General features: G+C 43.4%; 1 protein-coding gene across 13 annotated transcripts in view; it reads left to right on the top strand.

Moving 5' to 3' along the window:
• The first annotated feature begins 6,610 nt into the window (after nucleotides 1–6,610).
• Nucleotides 6,611–26,056, top strand: part of PDLIM5 (PDZ and LIM domain 5) — a 126,137-nt gene continuing 106,691 nt past the window's right edge. For 8 of the 13 annotated variants that reach the window (XM_085057991.1, XM_085057990.1, XM_085057987.1 and 5 more), the window contains exons 1-2: nucleotides 10,403–10,545; nucleotides 11,241–11,376. In XM_085057991.1, the coding sequence (XP_084914117.1) occupies nucleotides 11,281–11,376 (96 nt within the window). In that variant the 5' untranslated portion in view covers nucleotides 10,403–10,545; nucleotides 11,241–11,280. Of the gene's footprint in view, nucleotides 6,876–10,401; nucleotides 10,546–11,240; nucleotides 11,377–26,056 lie in introns of those variants that run through there. The other 5 variants (XM_085057989.1, XM_085057994.1, XM_085057993.1 and 2 more) reach the window with 3 other exon arrangements.

The following is a 26,056-nucleotide window of genomic DNA, read 5'->3' as shown; positions in this document are numbered from 1 at the left end:
AGCCCTGCCCCCGGGTGTATAAATAGCAGACGGCCCTGCTCCCGAGTGGCTGCTGGAGTTCCACTCATTCCAGGGATCTTTGGACACCCTCTTATCAAAACAGAAAGGCTGACTTCACTCCCGCTCTACCCTGATTGATTTCATGCTGGAAACAGGTAACACGACAGCTTCCATTGTCCTTGAATTAGCCACCTACTTCCAGAGGTCAAACAAACAGGCTGAAGGTCCCGAAACTCACTTCAGCTAATTGCTGCCAAAATTCCATCTCCACAAAATAAGCAGGGGCTGGAGCAGTCCCGGGTGACAAATGTTCTCCAGAGAGGGACAGAAACCATCCTGAGCAGGCTAACGAGGGGTATCGAGCTACAGGGCTGGGGAAGAGGTGAAATGCGAGACAAAGTCCAGTGCCAATTTTAAACTCAGGAGTTGGAGCCACAGAAAGTTTCTACTTGATTTTAATAAGCTTTGTAGTTTTGGTCAAGCTGAGGTGGAGCTGAGCAGTGGCATTAGGACATGGCTGTCAGATTCAATCCTGGAGCTCAGCAGGCTCAGTTTTACACTGGGCACAAGCATGGCCCTTTACTTGCTGAAAGCTTTCTGGCATCAACATTTCCTACCAGCTTTCTGCTTTTGTATTTTTAGAAACAATGTGAGTTTAGAGGTGGTGGCTAAAACTTTTCACTCTTCTCCCTCTCATTTTCATTGTTTCCTCTTTCCACCAGTTTTCTAGCTGTTGCTTTAACTAGTTTCCAATATATTTTCCTGTCACTTAGCACAGACACTGCAGGTACTGCTGTGCAACCTGTGTCATGCATTTCAACACGTACACTGTGCCTGAAGTGATTGATGTCGCTGTTCTGTCACTCTCATGTATTCTTTAGAATGAAAGCTTAGAGAGTGAGAGGATTGTATCACTGTGCTTTGGAGGGTGGCTCTCATGCAAAGAGAAGGAAAGTGCAGGCCTGTGCCCAGCTGATAGGTTGCAGGCACGTCATGTTCCTCCAAAGTACTGTCAGCTCCTGTTTAACCCTAGATTGATTAATGGGACTCCATGTCCCACCTGTAGCTGCACAGATGCTGTGGACAGGCAGCTTGTAAAGCCAATTGCAGTAGGTCCTGCTTCACTGGCTGTTGTTTATATATAGCCTGACCTCTACAGGAAACGGCTGATACGTTTTTCCATATGTGGGTATAGTAAATTAGCTTAGAGAATAACCCAGATATCCATAGTTTTGAATTATCTGTGTTAGGTGACCACCTTGCTGATAGGAAGCATGGATGAGAAATACTTCAACAACAGCCTTTTCTTTCTTTTCCTCTTTCCTTAAATTGTCTAAGAGAGTACTTTACCCTTGCTTTGACAGCCTTAAACTCTAAAATACTGTTTTCTCCATCTTTCTTTTCTTCCCTACTCTGTTTTGAAACAAAAAGGGTTCTGAGCAACCTGATTTAGTTTAAGATGTCCCTGTTCATTGCAGGACTATATAGATGACCTTTTAAGACTCCTTCCAACCAAAACTAGTCTATGATTCTATGACACTGCTAAGTTCTCTGCTTCTGCTGCCTTGCAAACATTGGCACGATAATGTTTTGTGTCTAAGACATGGTGAAACGTCCCTATAGTTTATTATTGGCTCCCTCTGTTTCCATCTTCACTCAGACCTCTGAGCAGCCTTTGTCTCCTGTGGCTCTGGTCTGAACATCTCCACAGACAGAGCTTGCAGCACTTTTGCACTTTCCTCCCAGCACGGCTTCTTGTGCTTGCCAAGGGCAGCCTGTGTCAGACTAACCTCACAGCTGTCCTGTCACTGAAATTATAAACAAAGGCAATGTGTCAGATTTCATTCATCTGGGTTTTAGGATAGCATCTGATGTTCTCCTTCAATCCTTACACTGCCAAAGCTATCATTTTTATGCAAGGAGCAGGAAGACTGCAGCAGGGGAAGACTGCCACAAAAATTACCAGGCAGAAAAGTAGTTAATGGAGTTTGTTTATATATTTGTATTTAATGACATAAATATATGGTTATAAAATTAAAAGGTCTTGAAATCTTTTCTGCTTAATATTTCCATCAGTAAACTAGGCACAAAGACTGCAAGTTTGCTAATGACATTTGTGGATGACAAAAGTTGGGAGGCTCTGTCAGGAGTGAGGAAGACCTGAAAAATGTTATAGGAAGAATAACAATGTAACAAAGTTAAATTCAGAAGCATAGATAACAAAAGCACACACATGGATATCATTTATCAGTAAACTGATAATGGAAGAAAAATAGATCAACTGGGCAATTCCACAGTACCTTTGGAGCACAGACACAATTTTCTTTGTAGAGAGAAATGTCATTCTAGAACATGTCAGTCAAGATATTTCCAGTGGAAACACTAAATCCATGACAGAATATGACATCAGTAAGGTGCCCTTAGGACACTACATATGATTTTGACGTCTCATGCCCATGGAAAATACAAATTCAAACAGGTGTAAGGAAAGGCTACTGAGATCACCAGGAGTGCCATGATCTTTCCTTACAAATGGAAGCCAAGGCAACCTCGACTTGTTGAGCCCACTAAAATGAAGGTTAACAGGGGATATGGTTTCCCTCTAAAAATACCCAGGAGTCAAACAGCAGTGAGGGAGAAGAACTATTTAAACCCATATGTGACTAAACTTAGTCTGGGAATAAGATGCAGGTCCTAGCCATTAAAACAAACAGGGGCAAGAACAGCCTTCCAGTGGGAACAGCTGGGACCAGAAAAGCACAAGCACTTTTAACATGTAAATTCAGTTGGGAAGAAATGCTGTAGCAGTTTGGGAGGAAAAGGCTCAGGGGGCATGACAGTTTCTGACTGTCAGATGCTCCTATGTACCTGTGGTCCCTTATGTCCCTCTTGCTCATCTTGATTTATGTACAGCATTTCGGCCAAAAATATCAGCACAATGCAGGTTTCAGTCTTCTGAGGGTAACACCCAGTTCTATGTGGCAGCCAACCCTTCAAAGTCAACAAGGAACTGGTGTTTTCACAAATAAATCATTGCAAAATAATTCACACACAAACATGACACTGATGTGTACAACATTGCTTCAGATTCTTAAAATGTATAAATATAAGCTTCTCTGGTGGTTGTTTCTTTTTTCTCCTCCCCGATCTCCTCTGTCAGTAAAGGGTTAGATGTATTTTATTTACTGTGGGAATGGCTATAAGTTGATACAATATTTTTTGTGGGCAGCAGTTAAAATAAGATCTCCTGGACATGTTCTCAGATCTTGAACTGCAGGCATGAACTGCTCTCATGCCTGTTTTGTATTTCTCTGGGGAAAACCCCCCAAACAATTATAGAGGTGGTTACAAAGGCCTAGAGAGGTTCCTCTGTATGCACAGGTTTTTGAATGGATTTAACAAAGCAGTTGTAAAATCCAGGGCAGCTAAGTCAACATAACAGGAAAGATATGTTGATATTTTTTTCCCCTTAGCTTATTTCCATACACTTGTAAATGTATTGTCAGATCTGTTGATATGCTGGGATGTCACTACTTTAATTAATTTTTGTACTGGTCCAGTTATGTGAACTGGCTGAAGTGCTTTGACTTGAGGGTGATGTGGGGTTGTGGTGGTGGAGCCCCAAACAGCATCTGCTGAATGCCCAGGCTGAACAGCAGAACACGCCCTGTAAAAATTTGGCTGTGCTTTTGTGAGTGAGTGGTGCTGGTAGGAATAAAGCAGGGGAGCTGCCTGCTCCCCTCCTGTGTCTGCCCGAACCCCTGTGCCAGGCTGCTCCCCACCTGCCAGACTCTTTGTGCTGCAGCTTGCACCCACTCCCTTCCTCACCAAGGCAATCTATTACACACGAGTCTATAGGCAAAGCTGCACCTCTTCTCCCATGATATTAGTTAATATAAATAACGGCAAGGATCACTCTGAAAGTTTGGCTGTTTACCTGCCAAGCCCTACTTAATTGGTATTCACGGTGAATCTCAAACATAGCTCAAAGACATCACTCAGCAAGCCCTTCCTGCACGGCTGATGGACTGCAATTAAACCACACCAAGCCACAGGTTTCTGCATTAACCACTCCCTGCCATTAAGGAAAAGGAAACTAAGGCAGGCAGCTCACTTTAAGAGGTAAGAACAGGGATGATTGAAGGCATTACTCCTGTTACTTGCTTGGCTCTGCCAAGAATGGCAAATGTGAGGTCTGATTTTTTCCCCCTCCTTTCTCCTTCCCGTGTATTGCTCCATTTGAAGAAGCAGAAAGGGCTATGTCAGCCTCGGGTAGAGTAATCCAGTAGTTGGTAGTTAGTAGCTGTGAAGGAATTTGGAAGAACTGGTTTCAATTCTTCTCCAGTTGATTCCTTGCATGCATAAATGTTTATTGCCTCTGGTCGCCATCTGTAAAAGGAGGCTAATGCCTCACAGCAGTGCTAAGGATGAAGCTTTTCAGGCTGTGAAGTTCTGAGAAGCTTCTGATTGATTTCAGTCCCTAAAATGGGCCATGTTTAATGTGATAAGTACATAACCTCGAGTTTCTGAAAAGGTTTATTGGGTTTCCTGGGATGAAGAGGTTCAGTTGCTGTTTCGTTGCTTTGGACTCACAAGATGGAAATGTTTAACCTGTGGCATGGGCTGTGGCATCCACATAGGTGGTCCTTTTACCTGAGAAGGGGGGAATAAAACATATTCCCAGCTTAGAATAGGAAGCTAGGAACATATATGTATATATATATATATATAGCTAGGAACATATTCCTAGCTTAGAGCTAGGAATGACGAGGCTCCGATGTGTCTGCTCAGTCACTACAAAGGAGTCCAGTAATAACATACACTTATTTCCTCTGTTTATGCAATTTACCAAAATTCTAGAGACACTGTAAATAAGGAGTATTTTATTAGTAAATATTACTTTCTCTCGACAAAGAAAAGCGCCAATAAAGCAAAACTAAAGAAGGCTTGATAAGGTAAAATAAAGAAGAAATCAGGGTCCAAAAAAGGCAGTAAATCCATTTATAATATTAAGAGCTTCAAAGGCTAAAGTGGGAACACCAACACTTAACTTTTCAATCTGATGAAAGCTGTGGGCTTAAAAGCTGTCTTGATCACCAAGATGGGGAGGGAACTGCTGTCAGAGAGGACTACAGCTAGGAAGTATTAACACAAGGAAACATGCCCAGTGTGAAAATGGGCTGATGACAAGTGAAGATGGTCAGCACAGCTGGAAGGAGAACAGTGCTCTAAGAGGAGAGAGAAGAAAACAAACGGTGACAAGTGAGAGTAAACTTGACCATGGGGTTTTTGGCTGTCAAAGCTGTCCCAAAGTGAATTGGGTGGGTGTAGCTGCCCAGCTGGCTGGATCCTGAATCCCCCATGCCAGCTATTTTGTGTCCAACCACTGGCTCCTCCCATGCAAAGAAGTCTTTGGGCTAACTGGACTTACTGTGGTGGACAGGATGTATGAGAGAGGATGTAATTCAGCACTGGGTATCTTTCCAAAACAGGGAGAGGAAAAAGAAAAACAGAACAAAACAAACAAGCAACAAAACCACAAAATACCAAACAAACAGAATAATAGAAGTTGTTCTGAGATACCAGTTCTAGGTGGTTTGGGCTTCACTCTGACGAAGTGTAACAGCTTCCCCCATTAAAAGTTGACTGCAGTCCCTGCTTCTCAGAAACACATAGAACACATCTAATTTCTTTCTTTTTTTTTTTTTTTTGCCACAGAGTTATCTTGGAACTGGAAATAAACTGTTAGGCTCTAGATGATATTCATGTTAACCTCTTTAGAGAGAGGGTTACTTTGCACTGAACACCAGTTATACGCTGAGTGTAAATATTTGCATTAGCTTTACCTTTGGAAGAAAAGCAAAAGCGAAAGTAACAATACAGTAAAAGCCTAGCTTGCAGTTCAATGCCTTAGCACACAGAAAGATAATGTAACATTTAGTGCAGCTTAATTAAGAGTAATTCGACTGTGCATTGTTAATCTGTTCATAATTTATGGGCTACTTTTTCCATTTACAAGTACCTTTTTATACTTCACCACCGCAGGTGATATTCTCTGTCAGTTTTGCAGTGCCCATTACCTGGCACCTAAGGCATTTCATTAGCATTTAAACGAGACTTAAATGCCTGAGTAATTCTGAGATAGGCTGTATCTGCATGGCTAGCTGACTACTGCATTTAATTAATTTCCAGACTTCTTCCTTCCTTGTTCAGAGGGAAAAATGCAAGCTCTGTCTAAAATCCAGTAGCAGTAGGAAGAACAGGCAGGCCACAGTTCTAGCTGCTGCTGAGGTTTCTTGCTCAACTTACTATCTCTAATTTAACTATTCATCTTCAATGAAAAGCTTTTTCTCAAAGAGGAGAATATTTGAAAAGTGACCAAGAATGGGGAGATCTTGAGCTAATGAGTTGCCTCTATTTCTGTGCCCTGTCTCAGGAGGCAAAGGAAAACAGATTCATTTGTTACAGACTGATCACGCCACAGCAAAGTGATGACGGACTTAAAGATGAGACTGCCAGCTTTGAGCTGGGAGTGGCACTGGCCTTGGTGCAATACCCACTGGTATGGTGCAGATTGCATGCAGACTTGCCAAGGGTGAAACCTGCTGCAACACCAACCAGCAAAAGTCTCTGCAAGTTCTTCTTCAGTCATGATAAATTAATGTCATACTGTCATGAGATGCTGCATGTGTGACCTACTCCTCTAACAGGGAAAGCTGAAGGCTTTGGGAGAACTGCAGTGGAAAAAGATGTTTTTCACTAATGTGGCAAAGTGCAAAATCAAGCAGGACCACTGGCTGTGTGCTCTGGTGAGCTGAGAGCAGATTGCTACCCAAGCAGTCAGCACAGGGACACGCTGACACTGGAGATATCACGTGAGTCACATCGGGGAGTGGGGTCCTAGAGCTTTTTCTACTCTAATAAATGAAACAGCATGAGAGTGACCTACAGCCTTTGTGACACAATGAAGAATCCCTGTGTTGGGTAATTTTTACCTCCATGAATTAAAATCATGCGAGAGTCTGTTTGTGTAACAGGGATTTTTAGTTTTGCCTGATTGGAGAGACTTAATAGGAAAAGAGCAGACTAAAGAAGAAGATTTCTGAAACAGTGGTTTGGCTACAGTAGTGAGGGGTTTAGATGCTCTTCTTTTTGAGATGTTCTTTGAGGTGCATTTGTGCTAGTTATGGTGAGAAGGCACACAGCTCAGTGGGACACTGTTAAAATACCCTTATTAAGGTTCACTGAGCCAGGGCTCAGAGGATTGGATTGGCCCTGGTTTCATGCACACCCAGACACCTAGGGCATGGCTCTCCTAATCCAGCATCAGCTCCAGCCTGAGGACTCCCATTCGGGGTAGCCTGTGAGGGCAGTGGGCACAGCAGGACCAAACTCAGGCTCGAGGCCGTGCAGGTGACAATAAAAGCAAGGGACAGTGCTCTGGGGCCAGAGGGGTGAGGCAGGGCCGTCCATGGTGAGGACTGTGTGCTGTGTTGGATGGTGATAAGTAAGAATTTAAAGCTTTCTTCTGCACTCCTTTCCCACAGTAAATCCATGCTTGAAGAGGGGACTGAAATCCTTTGAATTATACTGATAATGGTACTGTTAACTAGATGCACAGTTTTCCACAGCCATTTTTACTTGTAATGACTTCTTGCCCAGCAGTGCTCACCCAGCCAGGCTGCCCTGCTCCAGGCTCGAGGATTCTCAACCGGACAGTCTCCGTGTTAAATAATTAGTCCCGAAACAATCTGACCGAGCGTCACCTTAGAACCTGGTTCATTTCATGCACCCACTCCTACGGCGAGGCTGTGCCAGAACCCTTAATTTCTGGCGGATCCCTTCTAATTTCGGAGCTGAATTTATGCATGGCTACTCTTTGCCTGTTTGTTCTTGTGCCAGCCTTGTCTGTTAGCTCCAACAGCTCTTCTGCCTCGCTGCCATTCCCCCACTTTGATGTCCTCAGGGGGAGAGCACATCCCTGCCATTCCTCACGCTACTCCACATTAAATCAGCCAAACTCCCCGTTTCCGCAGGGTCTCCTGCTCTCCTTCAGGCTGCCCCCGCAGCTCCCCCTCAGCCCTGCCCGGCCCAGCCGCCCTTCCCTCCCTCAGAGCGGGCCCGCAGCGGCTCACGGCGAGCAGCCCTTCACAGGTGCGCCCGGAGCTGCGTGCGCGTCAGTCAAAGCGGGGAGAGAGCGCGCGTTTCCCTGTTAAACAAAACTAAAAAAATCAAATCAAACAGCGCAGCGAACCCGGGCACGGCGCGGTGCCTTTGCGGCCCCTGGCCGGCTGCGCAGCCCCGTGCCGTGGCGGCCGGGCAGGGCTGGGCCGGGCCGGGCCGGGCCAGGGGAGGAGCGGCGGGAGACGGAAGTGAAAACAAGAGCGGGGGGACGGAGCTGCGCCTCGCAGACGCGCCGCGGTGTCCTCGCTCTCCGCGCTCTGCCGCGCCGCGCCGCCGGGTGAGTGCCGGGGCGGCAGGAAGCGAAAAGAAAAAAAAAGGGGTGGATTTGGGCAAAAAGTTAGCAGGCTGGGCGCGGTTTGTAAAGCTGCTGGGTGCTTATTTTCTTCTTGTTTAACTTCAGTGAGCGGGGCGCGCAGATAGCCGCGGTTGCGGAGCGCCCGGCCGGGGTGCCGGGGTGCGGCGGGGCGCGGCTCGGCCCCGGGGCAGCGCCTGGGGAGCCCGGGCTGAGGGACACCTGCGGGGCTGCTGGCCTCAGCCGAGCGCTGCCGTGCCCCGGGGCTGCTCGGGCACGGGGCTCCGCTGTGCCCGCTCCCCGCGCTCTGTGGCCGGCTGCCCCTGGAGCGGCTGGGGCTGAGGGGCGCCCCGAGCCGGGACCCAGCGCTCCTGAGGGGTGTGTGCTCCCCAGCCTGCGGGGCCGTGGGGCTGCTCGTCCCGGGGAGGCGCGCAGAGGGGTGCCGGGGTGCAGGGAGGCTTGGCTGGCGCTGCCCCCGTTCCCTGCCCGGCACAGCCCCCCGGGGGCAGGAAGGGCCGCTGGCCGCTGCGGCTCTGCGCTCTGGCCGGCGCTCCTGCCGGCGATTTGAAATTCCCCCTTCCAGACGCAGGTCCACCAGGCGTTTGATCGTCTAAAGGAACGTTGCACAATTTCACCCTTAGCTGGTTTGTTTGCTCAATGCTCCCCACGTGAAGGGAGGTTGGGGTTTGCAGTGTTTTCCTTTAGCTGTTGCTCTGGCACATTTTAAGAAGTTTGTTACGTGAAACTTTGAACGGGTCTTCTTTGTCTGCCGTTCCTTGCTGGTGTATCTGTCAGGCTGGAGATGGAGACGTATAAGAATTAAGGGGGTGAGAAAGGAAAGATGAGTGATGCTGAGTGGGATGCACGTTATTTCAGCATGCAGTCTCTTCCCTCCTATTCTAATTGCTACAAATAAAAAAGAATGGTATCCTTTCCTGATATAACTTTTTGCTGGGTCTGTAATTGTAACTAGCTACTGCTCAGTTAAAAAACAACCAAAACCGCTGCACAAGTGCTTTAGTTTCAATTGTCAGGTAAAGCCTCACCGGTGTGGAGCAGCTGCACCGTGTGCTGGTCACTAGATGTGCTTTGCTCTTCTGCAATCTTATAATTTACAGTGACCTGTCACTGCAGTGGATTTCATTTAGCAGGAGTGAAAAGAATTTCTATTTTTATGTAGAAAGAAATCTGTGACTAATTCAGATCCTCTTTTTGAAAGAATTCTGTGCACAGGGCAATTAATCAGCTTAGTTCTCTCTTTAGTGGTGAGCAAGCCCGCTAAGAATCTTAACTCAAACTTGGCGGGGGCTTTTCTTCCTCTTTAGCCACAGGGAGCTCAATCTTGTGCGTTTCCCCTTCTGTACATCGGTGCTTCTTGAGGCTTTTAAGGGTGGGCTGAGTCAGTGCCTGGGCTCAGAGCTGCCCCATTCCTGGATGCCAGCAGGCAGGGGCAGGTTGGGAACGGCCCAGTTACCCAGGCACCTCTGTTACAAGCTCCAAATTCTGCTTCCTAATATATATATATCTTGTGCTGTCTAATGCCAGTAGCCCTGCTCTGGTTACCTGAGTGGCCGTCGGTGTGAATAAAGTTCACTGATTTAGAAGCTAGTCTGAGCAGTGTATCTCTGCTGCTGTGGGAGGTGAACCCAGAAACGCGCTGTGTATGGCTTTCTTGGGGAGTGACATCCCGGAGCTGTGCGACAGCTCTGCTCTCGTGGTCCTTGAGGGTGAGCTGCATTTGAAAAAGTCCACCACCTCCAAGGAACTAACCCGCCCCCCCTGCAGTGTACGGACAGCTAAAACCGGGCTTTTCAGAGTTTGCAGCCGGCTTGCTGCCGCTTGGCTGAAGGTCCACCTTAAATGTCCCTATATGAGTATGGAATCTGGCTGTGCCCCGGTATAGTCTTACACCAGCCCGCCCTGGTGTGCTCCTGCCGGGCTTCAACTATACAAAAATAGCCGGCATCCACTACCTAACATGTCATTGTAACATTACTTATCTGAGGTGGAACTGAAGCCCTTATCTTTGACGCTGAACAGCACTTAAGTATCTCAGTTGCCTTTTAAAGGTAATTTGTTGCCCACGTATGTGGAGAGGGAGATGCTTGGGTTTTGCTTTCTCAGCATTGAGTTGTGGCTGTGGATATTTTGCTTTAGTTCACAGTTTTCATTTTGAGGGTTGGTTTTAATATCTGTCTCGTCTGTGACATTGTTCTGCCACTATGAAGCTATGCTATAAAAATAAAAAAAGTCACAGGGATTTTATTTTCTTCTGATTAACTGCAAAGTTGTGATGCTTTGACATTGTTGTGTTTAGAAATAAGCTTTGAACTGATGACATGGCAGCATATGATATTAATTTTGTTAAAATGAATGTGCCAGTAGTGCTAATGTCTTCCATGCTTGGGTTTAAGGGATGCTATCAATTCATGCTTGTCCCAATACTGACTTGTTTTAATATGAGCTTTAATGCTGGGGGTTTTACCTCCCCTGCCCCACACAGTGTTTTGTTAATGAAAAGTAGTTGTCAAACATTTTGGCAGAAGCAGTTCTCCAAGTCCATATTACCCATTCCCTAGTTATGTTTCTTCCTAAGCTATGGAGGGTAACACCATATGAGGAATAAAAGCACAAGACCTGGTGTGGGGTTTTTGGCTGTTTTGGGGGGAGGGGAATACAGCCAAAGAAAGAAGACTTTTAAAATTGCAGACAGTGCCTTTTGTTTTTATCATCTTTAAATTAAAACTCTAATCCTCTTCTGCAGGCATCAGTTCTTTGGATTTGGTCCTTGAATACTAAACATCATGAGCAACTACAGCGTGTCTTTGGTCGGGCCGGCTCCCTGGGGTTTCAGGCTTCAAGGGGGCAAGGATTTCAATGTGCCTCTGTCTATCTCTCGAGTAAGTGCATTTGCTGCTTTTCCTGTGTATGGGGATCTGTTATGCTGTGGCCAACCCACAACCTTCAGACAAAGCCATTAATTACAGATACTGGGGCTCAACTTGCCCTGTGGCACGGAGGACTGTCGGGGGTCAGGGAGGCAGGGAGAGAGCCGGGAAAATAAATCTGTATTGTATGAAGGCTCCAAGAAAGTTAGCTTAGGAAGGACTTATTCATTTGAAATGGTTGTTTTATCTGCATTTGTTTATTCAAATAACAAAAGAAACTACCCTTCAATTCCCTTCCCTGATCCCATCCAGAAAACTGAGATGTAGAGGTTGGAAGCTGACAGGAAACAAGCAATTTACTTTGCAGGGCTGAGCCTGTGCAGTTCAAATGGGAAGCAGTGGGGAAAATCACTCGTGTTACCCTTGTTTATTCATCAGCTTTTAGCAGCTTGAGGATCACCAGAATCTTCTGGTGTCTGTTATCAGAAATCCTGCCATTTGCAATAAAAAGATTCTTAAATGACAGTAGTTTTAAATAGCAGTTCATCAATATGTGCCTGAGTGAACATGCCAGTTTCTCATGAGTGTTTTATAGAGTATGTGCTCTGAACTGGTATTCAAAGGATTTGAGGAACTACGTCAAAACAAATATGATCTTTGTACCTAGCACTGTCTAACTAGTTTCCTACTTTAAAACAGTGTTTTCAGGGAAGGCTTGTCTTTCAGTGTGGGCCGAGTTTCAAAGCCTTTCTCAGGTGGCTGAAGCACTTTGCACATAAAATATAGAGACAAACTTTGCAGTATTGAATTTCTAGCATTACTGGATATCTCTGTGTGAAGAGACTGGCTTTTGATGGCTCTGTACCCTGACACATTTAAATCTGATTAGCCATGTGGAGTCATTTATATACAAATGGCCCCTTGTCTGTCAACATCTCTCCCTCCTGCATTTTCATGGAGTTTAGTGACAAAGATGAATTATTTTTTACACCTGTTAGGACTGCAGAATTGATACTGCCCTGGGAGATGGAGCAGGTTTCTATTTGGGTTTATGCATCATGGTGATATTTTTAGCTAATCTTAACTAGTGTTTCAAACCCTTCCAGTTCATTTAGTCTTGGCTTATCCTATCCACTGGTGGATTATGCTGGTGAAATTAAAGTACAGTTTGGCTTTGAAAAATTCTCTTTATACGGCTAAAATAGACTGGAGAGATACAGAAGTGCTGGTGTACTGATGAGGACAGTTGACATCTGAGACAAAAAGTGGCTGAGAAACAGTTTATTCCTGAATTCCAGGGACTTTAAAGCTGAATTGTAATTTGGTTTATTGTTCAGTAGCTGGTTACTTGTACACTAATGAAAAATTTGAACTGAGCATGTGGATAGCACTCTGCTGATTTGATGGTACAAGGGCTTTTGTGACAAGGATTTACAAAAGCGCAGGAGTTTGCCCGCATAGGATCATTGTGCCTGATACTGAAGAGCAGTTAAGCACTGTAGGCAGTAAGCCATGCTAAACAACCAGTTTCAGGAAAGGGTAATACTTTTTTTGTAGAGGCCTCTGTTATCCTGGAGATCTAGAGTGCAGTCCTGCTGTAAGCAGGCTTCCCATCTAAAAGGGGAAACATATGTTAGAATTAGCCTAGACTACAACTTTATTGCAGGAATCAAATATGCTGTTGCACGGAGTAGCCTGGAGGAGTTGGCCTGAATAGCTACCCATAAAAGCCTCAGTTATGGGATTCCCTAATGACAAATGTCAGTGCCCACAAGAGCAGAACATAATGAAAAGTGGGGACTGGTGTGGGTTTGGAACTTTAATTTGTGCACAGGCAGGAGAAGCACAATCTCCACTTATTATACCTGAGCACTGCTCCTCAGCTGCTCTGTTCCTTCCTACTGGCAGCTGAGAGTATGCAAGTATTAGACTGCCTAGTGCCTTTTTGTTTTTCCCCCACCTCCTCTGGATCAAAAAAATGCTTAGTTCTGGTATGCCAATCCAGCTTTGGCCCAATAGTTTTTACTGGAAGAATTCAGCAGCCGTGTTCCTGGTATGCTAGAACAGCGTGTACAATTCACCCCTCAAGCCCTTCTTTTCCTGATGGAGCAGAAATTCCTTCCTGTATCTGAAGGCTGCTAATTAAATTATTTTAGCAAAACAGTAATGAGACAGCATAATTATGTTCCTTGGCAAGGAGGATTGTTTGGTTTTGTTTTGTTTTTAATTTGTCCTCGAGATGCTGAAGATGAATGTTGGGCTGCTGAGGGCTAATTTCCTGCTTTAGTTTAAACTCCTTGAAATTAAGTTTAAATAAAGTGTAGTTTATGAAGCACAGAAAACACACTGGTTTCTAAAGCTGTTTATCTGAAAAGTTCATCTTTTTTCAGTAATGATCTGAACAAATTAAGATCTCACAGTTCCTTGGAGAAAGTTTTTAGTAAGTCACTGCAGTTTGTACAGGATACAGTTTAAATGGACATATTCCTTGTTGCCTCTGTAGGGTAAAATGAGCCTGTTTTGTGTCCTTCAGTTGAAATTCTTACAGTCAGCTAAGATTAACTTTAATGCAGGGGTAGCCTTAGATTTTTCATAAACTAGTGCATTGCAGACTAGTTGCAAAATCATAACCAATAGCAGTGGTTATTGCAGGGTTATATCAGTCTCTTTATATAGCTGAGTGCTGTAAAGTTGCTATGTATAATTATACAGCTGTACACATTTCATGGTAAGTAATAAATGTCGTGTTGGGGTTACTGTGGTGTGATCATTATTACATATATCAGTATAAGTATATACTATATATGCACATAGTGACATGTATATACATTTAGTGTATATGTCTGTACAACACAAATGCATGGGGAACTTGTTATGTGAAATTGTATCTGGCTGGACTTCAACAGTGGGGCTTTTCCCAGTCTTATTCCTTGCCTTGTGAAGGCACTTGTGTGAGCCCTTCCACAGGTCAGGAATTTAACACTGGGAAGTTGATGCAGGGTGGGAGCAGTGGTGGGAGTGTGATGGGTGGTATGGTTCCCATGAAGGAAGGGCCCGTGGGAAGGAAGTTGCTCTGAAAGTAGTAAGGAATAAAGGGTGGGTTGAGGTTTATTAGCAGCCAAGTGTTAAAGTGGCTCAGGCTGCCACATGGAGCTGTACTGTAGGGCTTCCAGGTAGTAAATTCTGAAGGGGCACTTGTGTAACAATGGATTGCAAACTGAGAGCAATAAGCCTGCAGTGAAGAAGGTAGAAATTACTAGAGCCCAGGTATGCAAACTTAGATTTTTGAGTTGCTGTTCTTACTGTTTCCTCATGGTGGTTTACATTAATTAAGCAACTGGTGTCTTTATTCCTTCATGACGTATGCTATGATGCAAAAGAAAAAAAAAAAAAGGAAAGCTGGAGGACAAAATTTGTTTTTGCAAGAGTTTGTTCTCATTCAGTAGAAGGAACAAATGCAGTTTTGGAAATAAAGTACTCCAACATACTGCTAAGTAGGATTCATGAAGTGGCTCTTGGCCATGCTGAATATTATATTTACAGAATTTGGGATGAATGATATCTACAACACAGTCTGTGTTATTTAGGTGCAACACAGTAGCCTTTAAAACTATCCATACTTTTTTAGACCTTGAATTAACATTATATTTGCTTTACTTTTTTGGGAGTTGGTTAGTTCCCCATGCTTCATTAACATAACCAGAATAATCTCAGTAAACATGACTAACATTAGAACTGTCAAAACTGCTGTCCTTGGCAGATTGAAATAAAGTGTTTGGTATTGATGATGTATTTGTTACGTTGGGATGACCTGTGTGAGGTTTGGATATTTGTTCCACATGTGTGCTTGACATGTTAGTGGCTCATTGGAATTTTTGTGATATAGTCTCTGAACGGTGCTTCTCTCTGTTTTATGGCAATATTTACTACTAGAAACAAGGAATACTCAAACAAAACTATAGTTTGAAGAGGAATATAGTCTATAGGCAATATATACCCTCCTACCTAATGCAAATACATCAGGTGTTTTTCTGTATTTAAAAGTTCCTTTTTGAGTCCTGGTGGCAACTTTAGCTATTGTCTTTCAGAAGATGTGTCGCTATTTGTTTTTCTCTTGCTATTAGAGTTAAATGGAATACAGTCATGTTGAAATGCTTGACCTGACTGACAGCTCTGTTTTTCTACTGCAGCTTCTTTCAGTGTGTTTCCCACACTGCCAGCTTCTTTCTGCTTCACTGATCACTTTGCTTCTTCAAAATACCCAAAACAAACAAACACCACTCCCCCTCATAAATAACCCCTTGGTTTTGCAGTTTTTCAGTTTTCATCATTTCAACTGGTTCAAGGATGTTTTTCTGTGTTGAAGTTGCAAGCTTATAGTTGATGCAAGACTCATGGTAATAAATCTGTTGGCAAGAAATACACTCAAGGGGTGGGTGGAAGAGCAGCCCACCTTGGGATGAAGTAGGGACTGCAAGTACAGCACATCAGCTGCTCAGTATTCATCCCACATTAAGAGTTCTGACATTCTTTATGCTGGTGTTGGGAGGTCATTAATGTCTGTGAAAATACTGAGAAGACAATAAAGGAAAATTATGTTTTGGGTGGACCTAGAGCATGTCAGCTTTGACTGATTAGAGTCTGGCTGAGCCTCTTGTCCTTGTTTGTGTGAATTGTTTTATTAAGCTGTATGTGTCATTTCCAGTAAAATCAAGTTTTGTGTAAGTATGAAATAAGTTATTTTAATGGATGGCTGGGGAAATTGTCTTTCAAGCAGGTGTGTGAATAGGAGAGGAACATTAGAACTGCTGGCCTGGCCAGTGATAATTGTGTCAGTAACTTTATGCTTCAGCCTGGAAGCTGCTGAGAGCTCCTAAGTAAGCCCTAACTGGCAGCTGCTGGCATTGCTGTGCTGTGTTGATTTGTTACTGAGTTGGGATGGTTTGCACAAAATATAGATGAAGATGAATTCCACTGAGTTGGACTGGGAACTGGGCTGGAATTGCAGAGCTCAGAGGGTTGAGATCTATGGCACAAAGTCTAATTAGAGGCCTGTAGCCAGCAGTGTTCCCCAAGGGTCAGTCGTGGGTCCAGTCCTGTTAAACTCATTCATCAGTGACCTGGATCAAGGGACAGAATGTTCCCTCAGCAAGTTTGCTGCTGATAGAAAGCTGGGAAGAGTGGCTGACACACCAGTAGGCTGTGCTGCCATTCAGAGAGATCTGGGCAGAGAGGAACACAATGAAGTCCAACAAAACACAAGTGCAGGGTCCTACACCTGGGGAAGGACAATCCCAGGCACCAGTACAGGTTGGGGACTGACCTGCTGGAGAGAGCTCTGTGGAGAAGGACCTGGAGGTCCTGGTGGACAGCAAACTGTCTGTCAGCCAGTAGGGTGTCTTGGTGACCAAGAAAACCAGAGGTATCCTGGGATGCATTACAAAGAGTAAGGTGATCCTACTCCTGTACTCAGACCTGGCAAGGCTGCATCTGGAGTGCTGTGTCCAGTTCTGGGTTCCTCAGTATGAGAGAGACAAGAAAATACTGGAGAGGGTCCAACAAAGGGCTATGAAGATGAGTAGGGGATTGGAGCATCTCTTTTATGAGGAAAGTCTGAGAGAGTGGAGCCTGTTCAGCCTGGAGAAGACATAGTCTGTGCCCAGGACAAGGGACAGTGAGCACAGTCTGAAACACAGGGAGCTCCATCTGAATATGAGGAAAAACTTCTTTACTTCAAGGGTCACAGAGTGCTGGAACAGGCTGCTCAGAGAGGTTGTGGAGTCTTCTTCTCTGGAAATATTCAAAATATGCCTGGACAGGCACTAGCTGCCACAGGTTAACCTGCTTTAGCAGCAGGATTGAACCAGATGCTACCCATACATCCCTTCTAATCCCAACCTTTTCGTGGTTCTGTAACTTCCCGGCACGGGTCAGAGATGCTGTCAGACATTACAGCACTTACCTGCTGATACTACTCCTGGGGCAGCAATTGGTGTATTTTGCAGGAGCTGTCAGTGCTTATGAAATGAATGGGATTTGCCAAGACACCAAGCAAGAAGTGTTATTCTGTTCTGTTTAATTCTGTTTACAAGATGTGGTTTACCAAAAAATACACTGAGAATGGCAAGTGAGCTACCAGCGCTGAAGTCTGTATCCTCTGTGCACTGAGTCCTGAAGGAGCAGAGGTTTTCCTTTGCATAATTACAAAGTTTCCAGCAGCTGCACAAGCGGTTTAATATGAACAAGTGTGCTGAAAGTCCTAAGAGTGCTGATGAGTGCTTCAGAGTCTGCATAGCTGCCTGCAAGCAACAGTCTTTAGAGAGCTCCTCAGTTTACTTGAGGATGGAAGGAGAGATCAGTTGGTACAATTTCCTGGTTGACTCTTTTCTCACTACTGTTTAACATCTTTGTGCTGAAAATTGGGAAAAGGGCTGTTTCCCCTGACCATTTGTTTTCCTTCTGTTGTCTGTTCTGTGCAGTTTAAAGAATGACACACCAGCACTGGTGTGGGCTTGGGAAGAAGGGAGGGTGTGGGGGAGAAGACGCATAAGAAAAGTGTCTGCATCTCATTCTCTTTGTGACCTTATTTGTTAGACAGCCTCTTCAGACTGAGTAGGAAGCTAACTTTTAAAAAATAGTTCCTCTGCTGATGTCATTCTGCCAAAAGTGAAGCTGGCTGTACTGGGAGAAAAAGGAACCAAAGAGCTTGTAGCTAAGGGATGTCTGATGTGATATGTGAACACATTCTTTTTACATTAAAAAATGCTGGTTCTTTTTTCCCTTATAAGTGACAGTTTAGTTACAGGATGAGGAGTATAAGCTAAATGTTTCATGGTGGAAAAACTAAAGTATTTGTTTGCAGTGTCTACTTCTCAAAGACAGATGTAGTGAAGAAATAAACTCTGATTAGATGTTCAGAGCAGATGCAAAACTGGCAGTCCTTCCAGAGGCCAAAAGACAGGAGCATTTATTGAATAGTAACTGCAAAAATTTAGGCATGTTTTCTTTGCAAGTATCTTGCCCTGGAGGCCTGACAGCTTCTGTCGACTTCCCCACCATTTGGAGATGCTATTTTTAGTGTAACTGTTTTTCTCATTATTCATTGGCCGATGGCTATCAAAAGGCATTGTGAGAAGAGACATGGTGTTTAAAGGTTTGTTTGTTTAGTTTTGGTATGGAGCCAGGAGATAACATTGTTTGCTTTGTAAAAAATTATTATTTGTTTTGACTTTTTAAGAATAGATTTCATATGTTATCAATATAAAGAAAAGTGTGAGAGGAAACTGTCTCTCTTATTCTTAAGGCAGTAGAAATATGGGAAAGGTGATATTCCTTCTGCCAGTGGTCATAAAGAATGAAAATTGATGCTGAGGTTAATTTGAACAAATATGAGGAATAGAATCATAGAATCATTTAGTTTGGAAAAGTGCTATAAGATTGAGTCCAACCACTAAGTCAGTACTGCCCAGTCCACCGCTAAACAATGTCCTGAAGTGCCACATGTACTCATCTTTCACATGTCTCCAGGGATGGTGACTCAACCACTTTCCTGGGCAGCCTGTTCAAATGCTTAATAACACCTTTGGTGAAGAATTTTCCTCATACCTGGTGTAAATCTCCCATGGGCACAACTTGAGGCCATTTCCTCTTGCCCTGCTTGTTAGTTGGGAGAAGAAGCTGACCCTCACCTTACTACAGCCTCCTTTCAGGTAGCTGTAGAGAGCAGTCAGGTCCCCCTGAGCTTCTTTTCCTCCAGGTTAAACACCTCCAGCTCCCTCTGCTGCTCCGCATTATACCTGTGCTCCAGATTCTTCCCCAGCTCCATTGCCCTTCTCTGGACACTCTCCAGCACCTCTCCAGGGCAGTAACAGCTCTTCAGGTTCCCTTACTATACAAGGTCCCCAAGCTGAATTTGCAGAGAGAGGTACTGTCTTTTCTTGGAAGAGTTGACATGGGTTCCCTCCCTTTTTCCCATTTATCTGCTTCTTTCATTACTCACCTTTCAACACTGTCAGTTAATGGGGTGATCCCCCCCCCCAGTAGCTTTTCGTCTTCTCTCACTTGAAGACACCAGTGCAGTTTCATGTAGTCACTTGTGTATGCTGTCCCAAGTAGGGAGGTAGTAGGGGGGACAAAATAGCAGGCTGTAAGTTGATGATCATATCGGGATGCACACCCTTAAAGCAGATTAGTAAGTGCTGCATCAAAAGCTATACTTTACACCAAAACTACTGAGTAAGCAGCCACAGAACACAGAAACTTGTAGGCCAGAAAATTTCTATATTTCAAGTAGAATAGTCCATAATATTTTTCCTCTATGGAGTAGTATTATAGTTTCTTTCTCATTTTGAGTTATTTTATTGAAAGCTTCAGCTTAAGCAGTTAAGTTTAGTAAAGGCAAAAGCAAGAGATAGTTGCAAGTATTTGAACGAATGAACTCTTGCAACTGCTGTCAGCTGTGCCTGCAGCAAAGCCCTAAAGTAAAATGTAATGCTTTGTGTGAAGTCCCATAGGCTGAAAAGTGGATCTTGCCAGGTCCTGTTGGAAAGGTCAAATGGTTTGCATGTTAACTGGATATGAAAGAAGTTTGACTTATCCTGGTCTATATTAAGGAATGACCTAACACAGTATCTAGTTTTTTCCCTAACAAGTAATAGAACAATGTGAAGTACTAACCATGGGAAGGCAACAGAAACTTTTATTTTGTGTTAATTATTTCATAGTTTTTTTCTTTTTAAGACCTGACTAGTGATTTAGATGCTAAGCCCAGAATAATTTTTAATTAATTAATTAATCTTAATTAACATTAAGTAAACTTAATTAACTTAATCTTAATCTTAATTAATTAACTAAACTTAATTAATTAAAGTGCATAAATTTCATGAGGGTAAGACTCTCTATTTCTTAAGCTTTTGTATTTATTAATGTAATTGGATTATGTTCAGTTATTCTTGCACCCAAAATTTATTCAGGCTGTGGAGAAAATGATTGATGTATGTCTAAGTGTGATGATGTATTGGTAGCAATCTCATTTGAGAGCTTTGAAAAGGAATTCTGTAGAACCAAGGCAAAATGCTGTAAATATAAAAATGCAGACATAAATAAAGGTGTGTTTTTGTTATTAAAAAGATTATATCAATTTGGCGGAAGTTCTAGCTGTAGAATGTTTTGTTCAGAACCCTTAAAAAAAAAAGCAGCTTTGCTGTGCAAATGCTCCCTCTGCCAGGCAGAGCAGCTCAATCTGAAAGATTATAGTGCATCTGCTCTTAAAGGTTTTTCTTTTTGATGTACATCTTATACATGACAAGCTAGGTGTAGTTTTGAGTTCAATGCTGCCAGTATTTTTTTTACCTCTTCTTCACAGAGCTGCTTCCCAGCAGATCAGCCCTCAGCCTGTGCTGATGCATGGGGTTATCCTTCCCCAGGTACAGGACCCTGCCCTTGCCTTTGTTGAATTTCAGACAGTTCTCCTGATGGCTTCCTGAAGCTGTTTATCAAATCCCAGCGTTTTTGAATCTAGACCAAATTAGAGCGTTCTTAGCCTAGAGTCTAAGGTGGTATGCTAGCACTTGTTCAGAAATGAAAAGGCAACCCCCAAAATATGTACTCAGGATATCTTTAACCCTTGGGGGATGGTGCACTAGTTCTTTGTGAGGGACTGATTGCTGGATTCATGGCTTGATTAAATGTAAACAGTCATCAGGGGACACAATCAGCCTTGCAAAGGAAGCAGTAGGGGTTGGAGAGCCTTGCATCCTACCTGGCAGCCTGAGTCCCTGTCTTCTTTAAACCTTACTGCAGAGAAGTGTGAGGAAGGGGCCCCCTGCCAAACACTGGCATCCTCTAAAGTGGGAATAAGCTAATGTAATATCAAATAGTCTTGGACGTGAATTGACCCCCACCCCGTCAGTGGTAATCACTGGCTGTAGAAGATTGGCAGAAGAAAACCTGCACTTGCATTTTCATGATGGGGCTTACAGTCAACTCCACAGATGAAACTCTTCTTCCATCCGTGCTCTAAGCAGGGGTAGTAGGTGGGACTGGTGCAGCAAAAGTTCACTGAGCCCAACAGGCTTGGCCACAGAAACTGGGTCTGCTGGCACAGTGGTGGCAGATACCTGGGGACAGTACAGGCTAGAAGTGCTGAAACCAGACTTGCTAGGACATGTCTGTCAGCGTACTAAGCTGTGAAAACTGCCACTGAATGCTTATTAAATAACAACTTCTGTCAGCTATGAATACGTTCTATTCTCTCCGCTTTCCAGCTGTCATATTTTGGCAGCTGGCTAGAATCAAAAGTCATTGGAGAAGAGGCTTACATGCATCTCCTTTGAGAGTATAATTTGTAAATTAAATTAGTTTGGTATTATGCAGATCAATTGTAATCCTGTAAATGCTAAGAACCCAAGCCTTGGCACTGGAAAAACACACAAGCAAAAGTGTAATTGTGGGCATATAAGTTGTTTCCATAAGATGATTCTGGCATAAGGCTCAGCCTGTGTTGATGTACATCATGGCTCAGCACCCTGCAGTTTTGGTTCTTCAGACTGGTATTACCAGGAGGAAAGAAGCACAGACTTGCTTGGAGGAGACAATTGGTCTTTCCCAGATAAGTTTCTACTTCCTCTCAAAGATGTGTGAGCCAGTGGTTGTTAGCCATAAAAGAACTGACTGGCAGAGGTGTTTGTATAGCATCCAGAGAGCTCAAATAGAAACAGGCCTTTGACCAGACAGTTAATCTCCATCACTAAAACTATAGGGCTAAATCAAGTGCTTCAGTAGCATTTTGGGATGAGGAGTCTTTGCATATTAGGTATGTGGTGGTTTTACTACCTCTTGCTCTGGAAATGCTGTAGAGATGCTCCATCCCCTTCTCTCTTTGCAGTATGCAATTATTGCCTAAGTTATAATTTTTAAGCTAGAGATTACTACCTTCAGAGCATGTCCTTTTTTGGGTAGTTTTGCAAACTGTTGCTTCTTGAACCACTGGTTAAATAGTTGAGCCTATGAACCAAATACAGATGAGTAGGTTTTTTTGACTGAAAAAAAAAGTGTAAATGTTTAGAAATGCAATTCACTTTCAATGTGAAAACCTAAAGATAGTTTCCATGAGGTGTGCACTTAAAGCTTGGAGGCTTGAATTCCTGCAATATCTCTCTGGATGAAAGTATCACCATCCCTCTTATGTCAGAGGGAATGTGATACTCTCTGGCCAGTGGAGTAGCTCCTCTCTGGGAGTATTTTCTACCATTGACACATCTCCCCTTCAACTTTAAAATGTAGAAACTGCTGATCATTGAAACTTAAAATTACATTAATTTGTTTTGATACCTGAGCTGATGAAAACTGCTGCTGTTGCAGTTGACAGCCCAGATCAGTTTATACCTTTGTCCAGGGTGGTGTGGGATGAGATAACTGGAAATTGTTCACAGGAAACTGATTACAGCAGTCAGAGGAAGGATTTAGGGAAAGCAGTTGGCGTTGATGCTTTACTTCATAACCTCCTACCATTGTGGAAGGCCAGACTGTTGGGGTGTTCTCCCCCTGCTTCCTCCCTGTGAATGTAAGGCACACGTTTGGCACTGGGATGGAGACAGATGGGTGCAAGAACAGGATTTTGGATGCTGTAGCCATTGACGTCAACTGGTTCCTGACCTCATCAGCAGGATGGAGTGCCTCCATTGCTTGTGGAAACTCTGAATGCCTCCCCTGTCACTCATTCACTCTGTACTATTTTTTTTTTTAAATTGCATGTCCTAATTTTCCTATTCCTGCTTTCTACATTCCATTTCAGAATTCCATTTCTTTAGCAAGGAACATGTTCCCAGGGTACAAAGGGAGGTTTTGTAGAGATTTTCCTGTCCTGCTTTGTCGTGATGATGAATACCTAGTCAGCCTCTATCCTGAAGCATGAGCTCATTCCCTTGAGAGAAACTTCTGTATGACTTGGAGCTGGGCTGGATATGGGAAAGAGATAAGGCCTCACAAGAGGGAATTCCTCATGGAGAAAAATACTATCCAGAGTAAGGGGATAAAGATGAGCAATAGTGGAATGCATAACTGCTGTGCTTCTGAAGAAGCATAACCTTGAGAGGGGTGGCATGCAAATAGTTTAGACTTAAAGGCAATGACATTTAAGTAGTATTGATGTCAATTCTAGGAAACATAGTGCATAACAATGGGCATTATGAATTAGGAAATAACCTCACTTCAGTATTTAAGATAGCTAACCACTCGAATTGAATCAGAGTTGGTTTTCTAGTGCCATTTTTTCAGTTTCTGCCAAATAGTTTTGAGTCCTTCAGTTTGTTGCCTGTTTTATCAGAAAGAGGAAGGCAGTTTTGCAAGAACACAATTTGTACTGCCTTCAAGTTTTGTCCATGCTTTTTTTCGCCTGAGGACCTGTGTCTTACTGCTAAAGTAAGTCTACCAAGAGTTTTTGCTCTTAGTTGTTGTTTAAGAGAAATGCTGTTCAGAAACTATTATTATTCATGGCACTAATAGGGTTTAGGTTTCAAAAAGCATATGAAGGGATAGGAATAAAGGGAATAAGAACTAGGTACCAAAAAAAATCACAAACTAAAAAACTAACTAAGCTGTTTAATATATACTCTGTCAGAGAGCACCAAGCGACAAATGATAAGAGCTTTGGACTCTGTATAGTAGATGGTGTAAGTAGTTACAGAGATAGCTTGGCTCTGTTTTGAATTGCATTAGTTCTCTATTGTAAGTCTGTAACCATCCTTCTCCTTCCCATTTTTCCTTACTGTACCTGTCCTTGCCAGAGTGTAGTATGTCCTGGTTTTACTGTGCCCAGCACTGGGTTTCTGTTAAATCAGAAAAGCAGGGCTGTGTATAGGCAGCTTTTGCTGTATTGGTGCAGTTGCAGGAAATGCTACGGCATGAAGAAACAAGCTGATCTTTTCTGAGCACTTGGGTACCACTGGATTCCTGAATAAATATAGACACCATTAGCAGCATGTGCATGCTTTGGGTTTCCAGCCCAAAAAGCACTGCTGGCTTCTAGGGAAAATTCTGTAGCTGGTGTTACATGTGAGATGGCAAAATGGGTCTAGAGATACCTTCTGGCTTTCAGTTTCCTGGCAGATTCTTGACCACCCTAGTCATGCAGGCTCAACCATCTATTCCAGTTTCTTGCTATCCTGTGTGTGGGGCTGTCTCTTGGAGCCTGCCACAAGATCCCTGCTGTTCTCCCAACATCATGGCAATACTAATGGCTTTCTTCCCTCAGCTGCTTCAGGCCATTCTGATTCAGGAGAGCACAGAGGGTTTAGGTTTCGTTTGCCTATGAGGCTGTTGCAATGGGATGGGGTTAAATATCATGAAGAAAGTAGCAGCTTCATTGGGTTGATCTTTGTTCATCAATAAATGGAGTCTACAAGCTAAGTGTTGGTTGAAAAGCACACAGAAGATACTACTTTGGCCATCCCCCATCCCTTTTCTTCTCACTGGGATGAGGGTAAAGGTTGAGTTGTTGTTGAAAGGCTTGAATAAAATGGAGCCAGAATCTAAGTCATCAGAGGGACCACACTGCAGTGCAACAGATTTGAGTTTGTTTTGCCAATCATCCCCTAAGGAGAAGTGCTTTGAGATATTCACTAGTACCCCCATCTGGATGTTAGTCAGGACCACACATAGCTATCTTCAACCTCTTTTACTGTCTTCCTGCATGTTGAAGAGATACTCCTTAAGCAGCCCTTCCAAAATTGCTGAAGTTGAGATTATAGAGGAAATCAGTTACTTTTGCTGCTGCTGTTCTTTAGTGTCACAGTAACTGAATTTTTGGGAGGGAACTGAATTTGTGGGGGGTTGCTTTTAAGCTCCCAGTACTTTGTATTGATATGCTTGTATCAAAATCTGAATTCAGTTTAAATTGTTGAAATAATCCTTTGGTTTTGCATTGCAGATTTAAGAAAAGTAAGTTGGAAAGCCCAGCAAAACCTCAGAGTGTATCTTGGCAATAAAATTGTGAGATTAAAAAACACTACTTATTTCTAGGGCCTGACTCATGGTTTTTGAATGTGTGAGGGTGGCAGCACTGGCTGGTCAAGTAACATTATAAATATTTCAGGACTTTTGGGCACAGAGCTGTGCCAAATATTTTTCTCATGTTTGGTTTTTTTTCCTAATTCCCGAGACAAATTTTTGCAGAGCCCTTATAATCTGGGTTGTGTGTGTAATTAAACAGACAATATGTCAAATCTCCAAATTTCTGAAAATAGTGCATCAAATTCAAGTATTTAAATCAATTACATAGAGACCAAAGTGGTGTTGGCTGTCTAAAAGCTGTTTTATTGGGACATGGTGTATGCAGTTTCATGTATATGTGGTAAAGTGAATTACAGAGCAGCTGGCTTGCTAGAGATCTTCAGAACTAAAGGATATGTGGCATGTGTTGCAGAATTTTACCCTATTAGGAAAATAAATCGGGCAAATTGGCTGATTATTAATGGTGGCTCCAGCTTCTGGTGTCAGCATATGCAAAGCAGAAGAGGTGGTAGTGATAGTGTGTGGAATAATTGAATAATTCTTCCTGCCTTCCAGGAAGCCCATGGTGCCCTGAAACTCGTTCAGCCAAGTCATAAATGAATTATCCTCTGACAGATTGTGCTCTGGGGGATGTATATTTCTATTAGTTTTTACGAGGCATTGCAAGTTGCAGCAGGCCCAG

The sequence above is a fragment of the Lichenostomus cassidix genome, chromosome 4 (genome assembly GCF_008360975.1).
Source record: "Lichenostomus cassidix isolate B80296 chromosome 4, HeHo_3.0, whole genome shotgun sequence".
Lineage (NCBI taxonomy): Eukaryota > Metazoa > Chordata > Aves > Passeriformes > Meliphagidae > Lichenostomus > Lichenostomus cassidix.
This window is presented reverse-complemented; position numbering and strand designations above follow the sequence as displayed.